This window comes from Colossoma macropomum, unplaced genomic scaffold (assembly GCF_904425465.1).
Source record: "Colossoma macropomum unplaced genomic scaffold, Colossoma_macropomum, whole genome shotgun sequence".
In the NCBI taxonomy this organism is placed as follows: domain Eukaryota; kingdom Metazoa; phylum Chordata; class Actinopteri; order Characiformes; family Serrasalmidae; genus Colossoma; species Colossoma macropomum.
The window spans coordinates 21,111,492-21,129,585 of NW_023494792.1; the positions used below are offsets into that span (position 1 = coordinate 21,111,492).

At 38.7% G+C, this 18,094-nt stretch overlaps 1 protein-coding gene across 3 annotated transcripts; it reads left to right on the plus strand.

The window, feature by feature from the left end:
- Nucleotides 1-724: 724 nt before the first annotated feature.
- On the plus strand, nt 725-17,788 carry parvb (parvin, beta). 3 transcript variants are annotated; one of them, XM_036576533.1, is made up of 13 exons: nt 725-944; nt 8,262-8,351; nt 9,546-9,616; nt 9,853-9,955; nt 11,826-11,966; nt 12,073-12,188; nt 12,275-12,333; nt 12,427-12,446; nt 13,018-13,079; nt 13,192-13,260; nt 13,514-13,615; nt 14,108-14,180; nt 15,443-17,788. In XM_036576533.1, the coding sequence occupies exons 1-13, from the start codon at nt 854-856 to the stop codon at nt 15,517-15,519; spliced, it is 1,074 nt and encodes a 357-aa protein (XP_036432426.1). In that variant the 5' UTR covers nt 725-853; the 3' UTR covers nt 15,520-17,788. The 3 variants fall into 3 exon arrangements, with proteins under 3 accessions (XP_036432426.1, XP_036432428.1, XP_036432427.1); XM_036576535.1 differs by lacking the exon at nt 725-944 and adding an exon at nt 4,051-4,126; XM_036576534.1 differs by lacking the exon at nt 725-944 and adding an exon at nt 6,538-6,701.
- The last annotated feature ends 306 nt before the right edge of the window (nt 17,789-18,094 follow it).

Sequence of the window (18,094 nt, forward strand, 5' to 3'; positions counted from 1 at the left end):
AGAGTGGTTTAATTTGACAGACACCATTCTAGAGAAACGTGCTTAGTCACAGTGATAGTGACAGGAACCAGACGTCTGAAGAGTTTAATTCCTCTAAAAGCTCCCTCACAGAAAGTTTTTACATGAAATCATTCTGAATATGCTGCATTGTTTAGTGATAGTTTTGAAAAGGTTTTTAGCCTAAAATGTATTTTTTAAAATACATTCGTGGCAGAAAGGTACGTGCAGGGTGGTGAAAGGCAAAACAGTCCCCAAAGAGAATTTTTTTTTTCATGGTTATCAACATTGCACTGGTTCACTGGTGATTTTGGATGGTAAACAAAATAGCTATATTTGTGTTGTGGACATTGTGACCCCTAGTTCCTATCAGCACCACTGTAAAGAAATCTCAGTAAGTTTCTCCACAATGAACCATTTCATACCAAACCACCTTGAATGACTTTTTCACCTCAACGGTGGAACTGTGCAGAAATTTCGAAAAATCGGTGGAATTCCCCTTTAAAACTTGGTTTCTTTGTGATCTTTAGAAGACGTGTATCGAGAGAAATGGTTTCGCAATGTATAAGAGACTTAAGTGACAATCCATACACTGCAGTGTTGTCATCCTACACGCGCTCTTGATGTGGTCAGGACGTGTCAGTTGGGGGCTGCTGTCCTCCAGGGTTTGTCAAGCTGGGATGGCGCTGTGGGTGGAGGCTGTGCAGCATCTGTGGAGGCTGGCCCTCATCCTCCTCTCCAATCACTCACACCCTGCCATTCGAGCTCACTCAGGCCTGTCCAGCCGGCCATTGTGCTCTCCTCTTTCTTCTCCTCCTCAGAAAGGCTGCCCCAGGTGAGCTGAGCTCAGGCCGAGATGTCCACAAATCCAGGCAGGGTCAAGAAGGACGAGGGCTTCCTCGGGAAGCTCGGAGGCACGCTGGCTCGAAAGAAGAGGTCAAAAGAAGGTAAAACGGCTGAATGGTTGCTAAACGAAGCCTGAAAGCAGACTTGAGTGTCGTATTGTCTCCATTCATCCTTGTGTCCCTGTCCGTGCGTCTGGAATTACACTCACACTTCTCCGAGCCGTCTTCAGGGTTCACAGCGTGGAGTGTGTGTGTGTGTGTGAGTGAGAGAGAGAGAGGGAGAGAGAGAGAGAGAGCCGAAGCTGAAGTTGGCTTCTTACTCGCCAGCCTTTTGCTCGAATTTTCCCGTTCCACCTTAAATGGTGCGGCAGCTACATTCTAGCTGAGAATATAACTGAGGCGCCAGAATGTAACTGCTGCATTTAAGGTGGAAGGGAAAAATTCGAACAACAAGTTGGCGAATAAGATGCTGCCTTCAGCCTGGGTGTGTATGTGTGTGAGAGCAGACTGCTGTGATTTCGGCTCTGCTTTAGCACGAGAAAGCTACAGCTGGACCTTTAAACATCAAACACTGTCACGTTTCTTTAAAGAACATAATTCCAGCAGCCGCTTCCTGCTCTGTTTATTGTGGTTCTACATTGGAAACAACACGGGAATAAATGCACATGTTAGGCTAATACAGCGCGCGTGAGCTGTGAGGTCAGAGCCTCCACTCGAGCCACGTACACTGACAGTGGAGCTGATTAAATGGACAGAAATAGAAGTGACACAATGCCCGGAATGCTGGACTGTTAAGACAAAAGCCGAATACTTATTTCTTCTGCTTTAACATCCCTATAAGTGTAACTGAAGGACCGGCAGCTTTGACGGCGAGTTTCTGATATTTAAATTCCTACTTACAGAGCCGTTTAATTCGACACTGCCCTGCTCTCCCTGTCTGTTGTGGGAACAGCTGCAAAGTGTGTGTGTGTGTGTGTGTGTGTGTGTGTAGTCATTCTTTTTTTGTCGCTCCCCCACAGACCCTGTAAGAAACAGAAATGTGAGCAGTGTTAGTCTCTGTAAACACAGACTCATTGACACCAGGCTGAGAGAGTTTAAACAGCAGGCTGTTTTCAGGCCCTCAGAGAAGCAGAAGTTTACAGTATTATGATGTTTAGGGCTGTGCAATAAAATCAGTCATATCGGTTTTAGCAGATATTTGCTTAAAAAATGTTGCATAGGACAGATGTTTGTATTTGTCTGATATTAGGTGATGTGTTTATTGTACTCTGGAAGAGCAGAATGTTTAGCTGATGGTGGGCTACTATACTAAAATATCTGCTTTTTTCATTTTACTGTATTTGTAACTCTACCGAAATAATGTTATATTTCTCTGTAATGCTAATCCAGGTGAATTTAGTCCCAATTTTGCATTTTATAAATGTTTATGAATCAGCATCGCTATCAGCATTGACACATATGTGCATGGAAAGTATTGGCCAACAGTTCCCATAGAGATGCATCCTTATTGATGTTCATGTAGCAAAGTGGCATCACAGTGCCCCCTTCAGTACAAATGGGCAGAGTATTATTCATATTTCTGAACTTGTGTCCTAGTTTTAGACAGTAGAACCTGTGCTGTAATGGACTGCCTGCCAGAATTATTGGCACCCTTACGAGCTAAATAAAAATAAAACAAATGACTTTTGGTTATCGGCTTGATCTCACAGTGAAAGATCAAGCTGATAATGCATTCTGAGGTCTCCAAGTTGCCCACAGACTATTTGGCTTGTGAGGAAAAGATCTTTGCTGGTGTTAAACCACAAATGTAAGTGCCTGAAATTTGACTCACAGAATCTTCACTTGGACCCAGGCTGAGTGTTCAGATGAGACAACATAAAGCTTTTTGGCTTTAGAGATTAATTTGATGGGAAAAGAGTGAAAATAGCCTCATCCCCACTGTGAAGTATGGTAGTGGGTCTATGATGTAGCGAAGCCGTTTTCTTCCAAAGGCCTTGGGAGGTTTGTTTGGACACATGGTTTTATAGACTTAAATATTAGCAGACTGCATCACAGTCCGGTTCTCTCTACCAGGGAACAAAGACAAGGTCATGTTTGGATCTTCCAGCAGGACAATGATACAAAGCAAACCTTCAGTTCTACACAAGAAAATGCAGTGGCCATTCCAGTATCCTGACCTAAGTCTCCTAGGTCTCTGAAGGATCTGGAGATATTTTATTTGGAGGAACAGATGCCTTATGTGTTTTCTCCCCAGCAGTAAAAGACTGAAAAAAACTCATAGTATAGTAGTTATGATGCAGTAGGAGCTCACAAGGAAGAAGGTAGAAATGCTCATAGTATGCTTGAAGGCACCAATCTTTGCTGTCAGAGGGTCTTTTTTTTTAAAACAGCAGGTCCAAACCACTATTACACACTTCTATTACTCAAAGCTGAACTATGTATGATTTTGGTGATTTGGTCCTCTCTGGTGGAAATGTGTAATTGCACACAATGTGCAGAAGAACTTTTTGTAGCATTGGTTGTGCTTCACACCCCCATGAGAGGATGAAACTGATGACTGCGAGTGAGATCTCAGTCAAAACTTGGTGCAAGGTGTAGTAAAGTGTGTATTCCAATGACGTAAGTGAAATAACTACTATTGTCATCATATCTTCATCAATATAATGTTGATTTTGCATTTGAAACCTAAACATTGAGTCAGATCTTCTTTTTGCGCCTGTGCATGTGACATTAATACGTAAAGATATTTGATGTTGCCTGAAAAAAGTCCTGTGAAATCCGACCCAACACCTCTGACTTTAAATTATTATTTCAGGCTTTGCAGGCTGACTCGTAGCAGTGCACGCACTATTTTGATGTGTTTTTTGTTTTCCCCTGACTTATTAATGGTACTTCTCTCAATTTTCAAATCTTTTCAAATCTTACATAGTGCTGCTTTAAGAATAACTCAGTTTTTATTGTTGTCCATAGTTATTGAATAATAAGCCAGAGGATGTATTAAGACTGGATTTTAAGGGGTTAATACTACAAAGTTGTCTCATAACCATGAAAAAGGCCACAAATTAATGTGAAAGGAATAGCACACTTTACTATTGTACAAATAAACGTCCTGGTCCTCTCAGATAAGCATGGAGGAAGTGTGTATCTGTAATGTGTCAGAATCTTTACCCAAGTGTCACACGTGTCACTATAAATGCAATTGCATAAATGCAAGTCATTGTCTTCCACATTCTTGTAATGATAGAGTTTATTAACTGTATTGTCTACAAGTGCCCCTGAAAAAAGTAAGTGTATTACTTTTACTCTTTAATCCTGTATATTTAGTTCTATGCCTTTCATTTAGAAACATACACAAGTATGTTGCAGCCTAATTATCTTGGGTTTTTTTTTTGTAGATTTATTTGTGCTTATGTTGCTTATAATTTATGTTTTTAAGCTGAATCAAATTCTGCTTAAAACAATTTGTGAATGTCATAATGAAACAGGCCATTGGGACACTGTAACAGGCAGGGGTAGGCAATATGATATGTTATCATTATCAGGATAAATTATGCCACAATATGCTTTTCTGAGTATGTCATGGTCAGAACTTTTAGAACACTGAACAACTGCATTTCTCATTAAAAAGATTAGGCAACCTGTAAACAACAAGCAATGTACAGTGTATAGTAAGAAATATCTGATTGAATGTTTACCGGTTATCTTGTTTTATTTATTAATTTGTTTCCAATCATGTTATTTTCCTGTTTCTTCTTAAATAGTTTATTTTTTATAATTCTGAAAAAAACGTAATTGACTCATAGTACTCAAGTTTTCTATAGGTTTTTTATGTTTTGGATTTGGTCCATTCCAGTTTGTTCACAAGCAGAAAAAGAAGAAGTAAATATTGTGACACATACCATGTATCGCACTGTTAGATTTTGCTGCGTTTCCCACCCTTAGTGATAGGGGTCAGCAAGCTAAATTTACAGTAGCAATAGGGGATCACAGTAAATGGGCTTGTTGGTCACCAGTATTTGGCCGCACAGCGAATGTGTTAACATGTTCATAAACTTAAAGAAATACACTAGCTTTTTTTGACTGGTTTGGTGAACACTGCTACAGAACACAGTAACATAGTCTGTAGCCTCTAGAAATAGTAAGAGCTCAGTGTTCTGAATGAACTCAATTCTTGTTTGGGTTCACACTTTTTAAAAGCCTTACAATACACTGCTTCCTATTTTCACAGTAGTTCTGTTTTGAAGGAATGGCTGTTTTTACTGTTAAACCAGGTAGCGTTTAAGTCTATTCAACTTTTATTCTTACAATTGCAAAATCAGCACAAATTAGTTTGACCTATAAAGACAGCACATATTTTCCTGTTTAGGCTCACAAGTACCCTATCTCCCCATGCATCCCCATGTTTCATTGTTTTCCAATATGTTAAAAACGAATAAATAAAGAACAGAAATTCTGCAGTGAAATTTGCTGAAAAATACCACATTTAAGTGTGTTCTCTGAAGAAGATATGTTAACTTATTTTCACTTAGACAATCAACAAAGCATTTCATTTCATTCATCTAAACGTCATTTGGCCAGAGGTCATACGACCACATTCGACTGTAAGCCTCTTCTTCAGGAAGTGAAATAGCAAAAACTGATCCTTGGTCAGCACTTTGAGATCACAGCCTGCTTGTAAGAAAGCAGGAGTAGTATTGATTGGTTTTGGCTAAGTGGTGGTCTGTGTAGGCCTGTGACAGCGCAGTTAGATGCAGCAACCCTGTTTGGACTGCAGTCATTGCTCAACTGCACTTTGCTAATGGACTTGAACATGAAAGTGGTTTCAGAAGATTATGGCTGCAGTGCTTTTAGGAGATTTATAGCACCTCAGTAAGGGCCTTCAGATTAATTTAAACATTAAATTAATTAGTCAGGGCAGCACTATGCACAACACATTGCTAATAGAATAAGCAAAAGATAAACCCCTTAAATCCTAAGGGCTCTTAGTGACGCCCGCTTTAATGATTCGCTCTTGTAACTATATATTGTCACTATTGCACAAAAACCTTGTTCCTCCATTTGTGTCTTTGTTACTTTGCATAATTTGCAAACTTCACTCTTTGCATTATGTTAAAAGTTAATGATAAGTGGACCAACAGAAATGGTCCAAAATGACTTCTTGTTACATTAACTTCCATTACAAGTTAAGAATATTTTTTCCTTCTACTATTGCTATTTTGGAGATACAAGCGTAGTAATTACAGAGTCATTTCTAGTGGTTACAAGTTAATAATTGTATCATAAGCCTATAATTCCTAGAGTTAGTTTTGATATGTTGACTGTACTCATTTTAGGCTTACTTATGAAGATTTAACAAACTCTAAAGACTGAAAATGGTTAAATTCATCAATTTGTTCTATTTATTAACAGCAAACGGCACTAGTCACAGCTGTTTGATCATTACACAGCACTTTCTTATACACACGCCAACACCAGAATGACTGATATTATTGAGAATTTGCACTCTACCTGTTCAGAGACTCTCCTCTCTGAGTGTGCTGCTGCTGCGTCCTTTTGGCTTCATGTTTGTTATGGTCCGCTGGTGTCTCCCTCTCCCCTCCTCTCCTCTCGCTTCCCCTAGTGAAACGGGATCAGTGAAGGGTGGGGGGTTGTGACATGGACAAAAATATCATGTACTGACACTGGGTCCACTGCCATAGCCTCACTGGCAGCAACCCACCACATGCACACACGCTCACCCCCAGACTTTCATACACGCGCCTGTTCTCTCGTCACTTTTCTTGAAGGGACCTGCTGGATCCAGGACAGTTTTTTATGATATGGCTGGGCTGCTGTGTGGGACTAAGAAAAAGAAGCAAGGTAGAGTTTGTGGCGTAGAGAGTGCTGACTTATAGATTCATTTATTTTGTGTTTCGTTGTTTGATTTTGCTTATATGATATCTTAAGTGTGAATATTTAGCTGTTTGTCTGTTTGAATAGGCTGTTTGGTACAGCTGAGTAGTCTTCAGAGGGAATGCTGAATATACTTATTGATCGTATTATCCTTTAGCTCTGCTGTGGGGATTGATATTGGACTCCTGTGCACAAATTTACTGTAAATTTTGGAATCTCGTGATTACTGTATGCTCAACAAGCTGTAATTGCTTATGGTTGTCTGTTACGTTTCAAATTAGTGTCTGCCCAATGCTCGGAGGTCCAGAGGTATTTATCTACTACAGTCACTAAGGGAGGAAATAGCATAATTAGCATGAATGTTTAGACTGTAATTATGAAGGAAATGCTGATTTGGTGCAAGATGCATGCTCCCTCTATAGACTGTTTACTAGAAGACTGTGATTAGATCTGAAATGTGTAAGAGCAGTGAAGGAGGCAGTTGCTTTATGGGCCTGAGCTGACATTCTGACAAGTTGGAGCTGAGAGGTTAAATGGAATGAACCTGTTTTAGCTTCCGCTACATGATTTCTTACCTCACAACCTTAAATGGACCTTACAGACTGAGCCTTCGTCTTAATAACAGGTCATGAATCAGCTTTTAGGGGTTTGGGTTTGGGGGTAATGAGAGCAGCAGCATTCTCTGATGTGTATCTGATACTTCAGTCTGACTCCACTCCCTATAAGAGGCTCTGGTGTGGCAGCAGATGAAGTAGTTCCTGCTCACTGTGTGAACTCCAGTGAGGAAATGAGTAATTAGATTACAGTCCTGTTGCTATGGACGGATGTTAGTGACCCCTACAGAGAAAAGAGAAGAGAGAAATATGGACAGCTGAGGGTGGGGTATAGTGTAACTATTGGTTACTATTGGTTGTTCTGCTGCTCTGATCATGTTCACCACATCTCTTATCTAACTTATTAATTGAGGAAATGGTGGGCTACCACAGGAGCTTTAAAGAGGTGGATCTGACAAAGGTCTCATAAATACAGAAGTGGTGTAATATAAGAGATTTCCACTCCTGTAGCTGCAAATGGACTGGAGCACAGTCTGCAGCAAGCATATTTTGCTCAAATTTTGTTCCAGCTAAAATAGTGCATCCTAATTTTGAAATTCGAGCATCAATCAGAGTTAATGAATGGATATGTGGTAAATCACAGGGAAGGAAAGCAGTCAGCAAATCCCAGAACGTAATTTTCTCATTGCAGTTACATTTTTCACCAGTGGGTGGCGCATGTGCTTGTGTTTGACAGAAGTAACAGAGAAATTATGAACTGAAATATTAAATGTACAGCAAACATTTTTGAACATCAACATGTGACCACTCAGTATAAGGTGTGACTTTCCTTCTCAATGTCCTGTTTTCTCTCTGACCTCCTGTGATACATAATGAATACCTAAATAGTGATTTCATTATTCGAACACTGACACCTGGAACAGGTAAATCAGAACAGTTTCCAACCTGCTCTCTGCTCTTTGTGTATCTTTAGTGAGTGACCTTCATGAAGAGGGTAAGAATGCCATCAACGCTCCACTCCTCCCCTCCAGTGCTGACCTGCTCCCAGAGGACATGCTGCTAGGTAACACACTCCTCCTTCCTCATCAGTCACACACAATTACTGTTTACTCCCCCTTAAAACGAGAGGACTTCATTCACTTACGCCGTATCCACATCGGATGAATTCTCTGTGCTGGGTACAGCCAGGAGTTCAGTGATTCTTTCAGTGCAGTTTCACTCTGACATTGAAGTGTGCTTTGAGTAAGACAGCAAATGCCGCCTTGTCTTGCTTCTGCAGTTATCTGCTTTGTTAGATTTCCACCAGATTTTCACAATATCTGTATAATTCAATTGCTGAGATGTAAACAAACTTATTTTCAGTGTTCAGGAATGGTACATTGTAGAGAAACAATTTTTTTTTAAAGTGGTGTTGATAGGAACCAGGAGTTGTATTTTTTTTCCTATCCAAAATGACCACTGAACCTACACGTGTCCTTTTTTTAAAGGTAATGTTGACAATGAAAAAACAATTGCAAAATATGTTTTCTTTTTGTAGTGTTATGCCTTACACTGGCTTGTGTGTACCTCTCTGGCATGAATGTTAAAAAGTATGTTTTATGCCTAAACCTTGCTGCAAGACTAACGTAAAAACAAACCTCGCTGTTTGCACAAAAACTCTGTATCTCAACTTTTTTTTTTTACTTTAAATCCAGTTACCCTTTGCATTGTGTTAAAATTTCATAATATATGGACCAACAGAAGTGGTCCAACATTACTTAGAAACAAATCTATTTGTTTTAACTTCTACTAAAGGTTAAGTATGTTTTTTCCTTCTCCTGTAAAGTTACAGTTTTGGAGATGAGATGTTTTGTTTCAACAGTGACTATATGCTGTTTGTTCTCTCAGTTAAACTCAGAGTTAGTCTTGCTGCTATTTCAGCTTCACATCTGAAAATGTAGGCCTAAATATATTTAGAAGCATTTATTTAGAAGTTCCTCATGTAAAATCATTTGTCTTTGGGGACTTTTTGACGGTAGGCAGCAGCTGGATGACACAGAGCGGCGACTACACCCAGTGTTCCTCAGAGTCACCACTGACTCACAGCGCTAGGAAAAGATTAATCTGAGCTTAAGCACTGACTCATTAGCAAAACTTATATTTGGGAGTGAAGGGATGGAAGGTATGTTTATGAGTGAGAGAGTATATACAATATGTGCATGTGTGAGTGTGCGAGCATTCGTGTATCCTTTTTCTATATTCTTACTCTCTTTTATAGAGGAGAACGCTGAGAGGAGCATGTTGGATCCCACATCTAGAGAGGATCCCAAATTTAAAGACTTACAGAAGGTATGTTCATTATCACTTTCATACATTTCTCCATGTACATTTTCTTTTGCTAGCTGCCACCGATACTAGATGACAGTATATTCAGAGGCTTTTATCTGTACAGAACAACACAGGCCAAACAAACTTGTCTCACGAGCCAGACTCAGTTGAATGATGTTTTCTAAGACAAATACTGAGGCCATTAGAGGCCAAATTATGATGAAGCTGCTCATTGAATGCTTTTATTCTGTACCCAGGTTCTCATCGACTGGATCAATAATGAGCTAGAGGAAGAGAGGATCATTGTTAAAGATCTAGAGGAGGATCTATATGATGGACAGGTTCTTCAGAAGCTGTTTGGTAAGAGAATTTATTAGGAGAGTGTGGGAGACATATTTCATTCTTAAGGATTTAAGTAGTCTAATTCACATAAGAATAAAGTGTATGCTTATGAACTTAATGAATCGATGAGGAGTGGAGGGTATACAAAAAGTACATCAAATATATAAAAGTGGAAAAGGTACATAAAAGTCAATATCAGTATGTCCTTAGGAAATGGAATTTACCGTATTGTGGATACAGTGAGAAGCCTAAAAATAGTGATCCACAAATATCCCCACTGCCAACACAAAAAAGAAAAGAAAGCTTTGGGTTTCAAAACTTAAAAAGGAACGTTATAGGATTTTTGTACTTTAACCCCTTAACACGCCCAAAGTTTTATTACACACTTCAGTAATCTAGGAATAACTCCATTATTTTGCATTGAATTCCCTGTAGTTATTGAATAATAAGCCTTAGTATGAATAAACCTGGAAGGTAAGGGGTTGAAGATATTATGCATTTTAATAATAACAATAATAATAATAATATTTTTTGTATGTATTAGACATGGCCCCAGCATCATTTTACAGGCTTTAAATACTTATTCATATTACCAAAAAAGTACTTGAATGCTCATTCTCAAACCACACTTAAAAACAATTAACTAGAATTTTACGTGTGATCACATTTCAAAATGTATCCACTATTTGGCAACAGTGTATTAACAATGTATACCAGTGATGATTAGCACAAATGACCCAAATTCTACTTTGGTGTAAAGCAGGTAGCCTACCAAGTGGTACTCAGATAAGAATCACTATACTTACATATTTGAGATGATCCATCAAACTTGTCCTGCTTCTGTTATATACCTTGTGCTCCCACACATGATTCTTTTCGCTCAAGGTCACACAGAGACCTGGCATAGTTTTATGATGTGTTCAACTAAAACAGATACTTTATTTACATTAAACATTTTCCACATATTAATAATAACTATAAATTATAAATAATAATAATAAGGTGGTTTTGGATGACATTTTGTGTCATTTAGGCTACAGTTTTTGTGGCTTAACCCCTTGCATGGCCAGGGCCCCCAGCAGGTTCAGAGTTTTCTTACGCACTTATACAACCTAAGAATAGCTCAACCAGTTTGTGCTGAAGTCCCTGTAGTTACATGACTGGGATTTTAAGGGGTTAGAAGACAAAGCTTTTTAATACAAATTAGAGAAACAAATGGAGACAAATCAGACAAATACTCCAGTATTTAAATTATTCGGACCAGCCCTAACAAATTGTGATTTGAGTTCTCATCTCCCCTGAGATTTAAATAAAATGCTTATGAACTTCCATTCTATCCATTCGTTCAGCAGGGTTTGAACACCCATGGTCAAATTACACGTTTTGTTGTTTTTCTAACTAAAAATAAGTTAACACATCTTCTACAGCAGACAAACTTAAATATTGCATTTTTCATTCATTTTTAGACCACAATTTTCAATTTACTTATTGTATTTAACATGTTGGAAAAAATAAAACTTAATATTGAATGTAAGTAAACAGTAGCTGTGTATTAAAATGTGCATAAGTGTGTTCTTTGTAGGGGATGTGTTCATTTATTTTCACTTAGAAAATCAACAAATCATGCAAACTGACCAGGGGTGCCCAAACCTTTGCATACAACTAGTGCAAACTTACACTATTTGTTCTTAGGTAAGTACAGAATCTACATACACTCAAGACCACAAATGTGCAAACACTTCTGTGGTTTAAGAACACATCATCAATCTGGCTTAGACTTTTTCTTAGGACCTTTCTCAAGAACAAATTTAAGAAAACACTTAGGAAGATATTGGTGAATGAGGCCCAATGTGACTAAATCACCATGTGTGTGTCTTTTCTATGATAGAGAAGCTGTCAGGCCGTAAGCTGAATGTAGCAGAGGTGACTCAGTCTGAGATCGGTCAGAAACAGAAGCTGCAGACTGTACTGGAAGCAGTAAATGAACTGCTCAGGCCTCAGGGCTGGACAATAGAGTGGGCAGTTGACTGTAAGTACGCACTGTAAGGAACATGTTCCCACTTATACACACATGTGGTTCGTTTAGTCAGATGACTGCAGGCCTAACTGTCTCACTTCGGTTTCTCTTCCTTCAGCCATCCACTCTAAGAACCTGGTAGCCATCGTGTATCTGCTGGTGGCTCTGGCCATGCACTACATGGCCCCCATCAGACTGCCTGAACACGTCTCTGTGCAGGTGGTGGTGGTTAAGGTGCGTAAGCATGTCTGAAGAACAGATAATGTGCTCATCCTATATCGAATAGCTTTATTTCCTCACAAGTCCTTTGTTTTCTACAGAAAAAGGAAGGAATCTTACAGACCGCTCAGGTGACCAAAGAACTCACAACCACGACAGAGTAAGTGCCTTTACGTAGTCGATTACTACCATCTAGTGGTCATTTTAGAGTTTCCATGTAACACCAGTATTACCTCTTCCTCTTCTTTTGCAGGATGATGATGGGAAGATTTGGTGAGTGGATCTGTTGGTAGTAAACTAAAATATGGTGTGTGTGCTGCTATGAGACACCCTGTAAAACCTATAACAATAATTTGAAAGTCAGAGGTGTCATCTTGGATTTCGTGGGAGTTTTTTGGACCATGTCATACACCTTTATGCATGAACATCACATGCACAGGCTGGAAAAGGAGGTCCAGCTTGATGTTTAGGTCTCAAATGCAAAATCAACACTATACTGATGAAGGTATGATAGTTCACTTACACCCTCAGAAGACACGTCCTTCACAGTTTTCACTTCTCTTTGAATACTCTTTCAACACACTGAAATCATTATACTCATCCTGTCACTGAAGGGCCCCTAAGCACAACCCATGTTACAAAGTCTTCTTCTACATGTTACATGCAATTACACATTTATACTAGAGAGTGTAGCTTTAATGTAAAGTAGTTTTTTGCAAGCGATTCTTTCATCATGGAATTTTCACACAGTGTAAATGACATCTGGCAAAACACTACAAGATGTTCATCTGACACTGACTATATATTCAATATTCACTCTACTACTAATTTTTTGTGACTGCAGAGAGGGATGCCTTTGACACCTTATTGGACCATGCACCAGACAAGCTTAACGTGGTCAAGACGGTAAAATACTGTTTGAAAGAATATTTTTTACAGCACAGCTCTACTGTATTATAGATACCTTCAGGTGGTGCAATTTGTAGAATTGATGATATTGATTTTTTGTCTCTTTCAGTCCCTGATCACGTTTGTAAATAAACATCTGAACAAGCTGAACCTGGAGGTGACTGAACTGGAGTCACAGGTGAGTCACGCTGCAAAATTTTCACACTCTTCAGGAACATATTCACTTAATAATTTGTGGGGGGCACTTTTAGTATTTATACAATTTTATTTTTGTTCTAGATGTCAGTGTTATTAAAAAGTTATGGAAATGTCTGCATATGTAGACACCATGCCTGAAAGACCTTTTAATAGCATTTATAGCCTGTGCTGGAGCACAAAGAGCTTTGTACATCTGTTAATATGTAGCCCTGAGTGTGTGTTTATGTCTGTAGTTTGCAGATGGTGTATATTTGGTTTTGCTGATGGGTCTGTTGGAGGACTATTTTGTGCCATTGTATAACTTTTACCTCACGCCAGAAAGCTTTGAACAGAAGGTGAGTGAGAGACTGAACAGATGACACAGTGACTCCATTTAATCCTAATTCACAAAAATGCCTCAGCTTGTCATGCTAAACAGCTAGAGGTGGCACGATACCACTTTTTCTTTTCTGATACCAATATTGAAACACTGTATATTGGTTGATACTGATACTAATCCAAAAAATAAAACTAATGAACTTCAAAATGAGCCATTTTTTATCAAAGCCAAAATGAGCCATTTTTTATCGAAGCCCCTCATTTAAGATGAGCACAGGAAGAAATACACAGCTTACATCATCACATCACACAGTGTGCGTGAGTGCTATTTCAGGACAGATTTGTTACAGGACTAGTTCAGATTATTCTTTTTTTACCCCCACTATCAGATCCAGTATTTTCTTCTGATATGGACCTGATTCTGATACCCATTTATACCAATGTGCCATCTCTACACAATTTATTAATGTGAGGTGTAAGAAAGTGACATGTTTTTCTGTGTCTTTTAGGTACATAATGTAGCATTTGCTTTTGAGTTGATGCAGGATGGAGGACTGAAGAAACCCAAAGCTCGACCAGAAGGTAAGAATAAGCTAGATTTTTAGTTAAAGCAACAGATTTAGACAGAAGTATCACTGCCTTAATGTAAATATTTCTGTTAGACTTCTGTAATATTGAATGGAATCTGCCCACAGATATTCCAGACATTAATTACCTATAACGTATTATCCAATCCGTCCACTAGATGGCAACATTTGTTTCATCATGTAGACCATATATATAGTTCCCTGCATTTTTTTCTGTACTGGTAGGACAAGGGTGTTCAGTCTTATCTGTAAAGTGCCGGTGTGGCTACAGCCTTTCATTCCAAACAGGAGGAGCACACCAGATTCTAGTTGTGTACTCAGTTGGTCTCAGCCTTCAACAACTAATCGTGTGTTTCTGCTTCATTGGAATGAAAACCTGCAGCCACTTCAGCGCTTTGATAAGATTGGACACCCCTGCTGTGGGATGTTTCCTTTTTGGCTAATTTAAACTGCACTCTTTAGTCACTGTTGCAATCTGGATTCGATATCTTCAAAGTTGTTTGTATGAATTGTAGATGTGGCTGTTCTCTATACTCATACTATGATCTAAACACCTTAGAAATTACATTTCATTATATTGAGTCAGTTAAGCAAAATGTAAAGGGTAGAAAACCACGCACATATCAGTGTTATGAGCTAAACAAACTACGAAAGGAGCCACAAGGGTTCTTTGAGCGATGCCAAAAAGTAAAGAACCTTTCACAGGTTTAAAGAACCTTCACATAATGTTAAGCTTTTATACCAACTAACATTATGTGGATGCTCTTTAACCTTTAAAAATGTTGTTCACACTCCCATATCTCATTTAAAAATGGTTCTCTAAAGAACCATGCATTGAAAGGTTCTTTGGGGAACCAAACGTGGTTTCTATTATGGCGTCATGCAAAGAACCCTTTCTGACACCTTTTAGTTTTAAGGGTGCTCTGTACATTAACATTAGGAGGATCAGTCTCCATTGTTACCTGCTGCACATGGATGCTCGTGATTTTACATTACACGGTTGTTTAACTGTGGAGACTGTAATGAGTCTGTATTGGACAGTATCCTAATTTCCTCATCACAGACCTCACTGTGGTGTTTCATGGGGTTCGGAGAGAGAGGACCTGTCTTCATGCCCTGATAGTCTGTGCCGCATTGTCCTGCCTTACAGAACTACATGAACGTTTGCTCATGTTTAGTCTTCATTCTTTTAATTTAGCACTGGGTTGTTTATTCTTGTTGTTTTTTATGTGCTAAAACTGCCTGTATTTGTTGTAGATGTTGTGAATTTAAACCTGAAGTCGACTCTGAGGGTCCTCTATAACCTCTTCACCAACTACAAAAGTGCCGACTGAAGGAAGAAAGAGAGGTTCTCAGCGACTGAACCCTTGCCTTGTGCCTCTCTGATGCCGCACACACCACTTATATTTAAGAACGCAGTCTTTTATGTCATCTGTCTGTTTTGGAAATTTGAACGCTGTTGTCCCAAAAGGACGTCACTGCAGAAGCTCAAAGGTAGCTCAAATACTGTATTGTACATAACCCACACAAACAAGGCCCACTGCTGTTTACAATGCTAGTAACTGCTTCACTCTGAATGTTTTATGACCTGTATGCTTTGTGTGTTGTATGAGAGATATTATATCTTTATTATCACAATAATAACGCTGAACGTTTTTATAGCCTATTGTTTTTATATCAAATTGAATTACTTGTTCGGTATTTATTTCTCTCAACTACAAATCTCAATTCCAAAAAAGTTGGTATGTGTGTTATAGCAAGTGAAATGCTAATAAAAACAGGAATCAGTGATTTGTAATCCACTTTGACCTGGATTTAAATGAAAACAGTACAAAGACAAGATATTTAATGTCTTCAACGTGTTACAAAAAAGGGTTAAGGGCAATTTTAGACTAGGAAGGTTGTTAAGTGTTTAAAAAAAATCTTAAACAGGTGATGCATTTGTAATCCAACAGTTTAAGAACAGTGTTCCTCAATGAGAAACTGCAAGAATCTTAGATATTTCACCTTCTACCATGTGTAATTTCATCCAAAGAAAACCACAACTGAATGGCCATGCAGTTAAAAACCTTTATGTGTCTGTGACAGATATCACCACATGGGCTCAGGAATACTTTGATAAACTGTTGTTAATAAATACTGTCACAGGATCTGCAAATGCAAGTTAAGAAGCAGGGGCAGTATGTCAACAGTGTCCAGATATGCTGCTGATATGCTGCTGACCATTCTGGGCTCAAGCTCATCTGAAACGTACAGATGCATAGTGATAACCTGTGTTGTGGTCTGACGAGTCAACATTTTGAGATTGTTTATGGAAATAATGGATGTCGTTCTCCAGGCAAGTGAAGAAGAAAAGGACCAGATTGTTACCAGCGTAAAGTTCAAAAGCCAGGGTCTTTTGTGGTATTAGTGTCCTTGACATGAGAAACTTGTGCATCCGTGAAAGCTTCATTAACGCTTAAAGATAACATATGCTGCCTTTTAGATGATGTCTTTTTCAAGGATATCCATGCTTATTTCAGCATGACAACACCAAGCCACATTTTGCATGTTACAGGGGCATGGCTTATCAGAGAGTGTGGGTGCTTGACTGGCCTGCCTGCAGTCCAGACCTGCCTCCTGTTGAAAACGTGCCACATAATGAAGTACAAAATATGACATGAAAGACCTTGTATGGTTGTGCAGCTGAAGATTGTATAATGGAAGACAGCCACTGTCACACTGGACCAGTTGGTGTCTTCTGTCCCCAAATGGTTATTAAGAGTTGTTAAAAAGAAAGGTGATGCAACACACTTGTAAACATGCTCCTGTCCCAACTTATTTGGAACATGTTGCAGGCATCAAATTTGGAATTAGTATGAGGAAAAGGTTGATATGGTAAAACATCAAATCATATTTTTCTAGCGTTTGAATTTAATACAGCCCTGACAGAATTGACAAATTACTACTTTCTGTTTTTTATTAGCATTTCACATACTGTCCCAGAACTAAAGTTTTTAGAACAAAAGTTTTTGAAATACAGGTCAACCTCATAAGGTTCACCTGAGAATTTTCAAAAGCTTAAGGAGTGTGTTGTCTTTGGTGCAGAACACTATAAGTGAAAATAGCATTCTGATCATTCTTTTATCAGTGCTTATCAGCAGGAGCAGTTAGAAGTCTGATCACCCTTGGTTTTTGTCCTTTTATGACCACAAAAAAGGATTCTTGCCATTTTTCTTTCAGGTCATAATATGAGCTAATACAGCCACGTTTTGTATTCTATCCATATTTACATATACATTTTTATATTCCATGCACATATGCATTAATAATTCACTTCAGTGTGTGGGGTCTGCCTGGAGAAACTTCATTGGAGAGTTTGCTCACATCCATTACATTTATAGGCTCATTTTAGTCATAATGTGTCAGTCAGAGAGAGAGATTAATTATTTAATCCAGTCTTGTATTTTTAGAGACGTTACATCCTCATCACATTCCTTTCTGTGATATAATGCTTAACTAAATCACTATAAATGGGCTAAACATTCAGCTTAATTTAGTTTTGTGATGCAGGAGTTTGGCTGGAAACCTTGCTGCTTCTCGGTTAAGGTGAACACTGCAGTTCTAAACTCATGTTTATTTGAGGGCTTAATCGTGCCTTGTCTATTTGCTGAGTTACCATGGTAACCTCCCTGCCCAAATTGCTGCTGCTTCCTTGTCACAGGGACTCCGACTCTGCTCTCATGCCTTATAGAGAGAAGGAGAAGGAGCATTCTGGAAGGAGTGTGCTGCATTCTGTGATCGTTCTCACAGAGAAATGGGTAGACTAAGCAATTTGAATAGTAAAACTAGCTAAATGTTGAACATTTATGTATTTAGAGAAAAAAAGTTCTCACAGAATACACAGATGATCTTACTTGTGAAACTCAG

Bases quoted from the DNA above. Each gene is read 5' to 3' on its own strand.
- parvb (XM_036576533.1), top strand. From the start codon at position 854: ATGTCCACAAATCCAGGCAGGGTCAAGAAGGACGAGGGCTTCCTCGGG. The intron at 13,080-13,191 runs GTAAAATACTGT...TGTCTCTTTCAG, and splicing joins AGCTTAACGTGGTCAAGACG to TCCCTGATCACGTTTGTAAA. The intron at 13,261-13,513 runs GTGAGTCACGCT...TTATGTCTGTAG, and splicing joins TGACTGAACTGGAGTCACAG to TTTGCAGATGGTGTATATTT.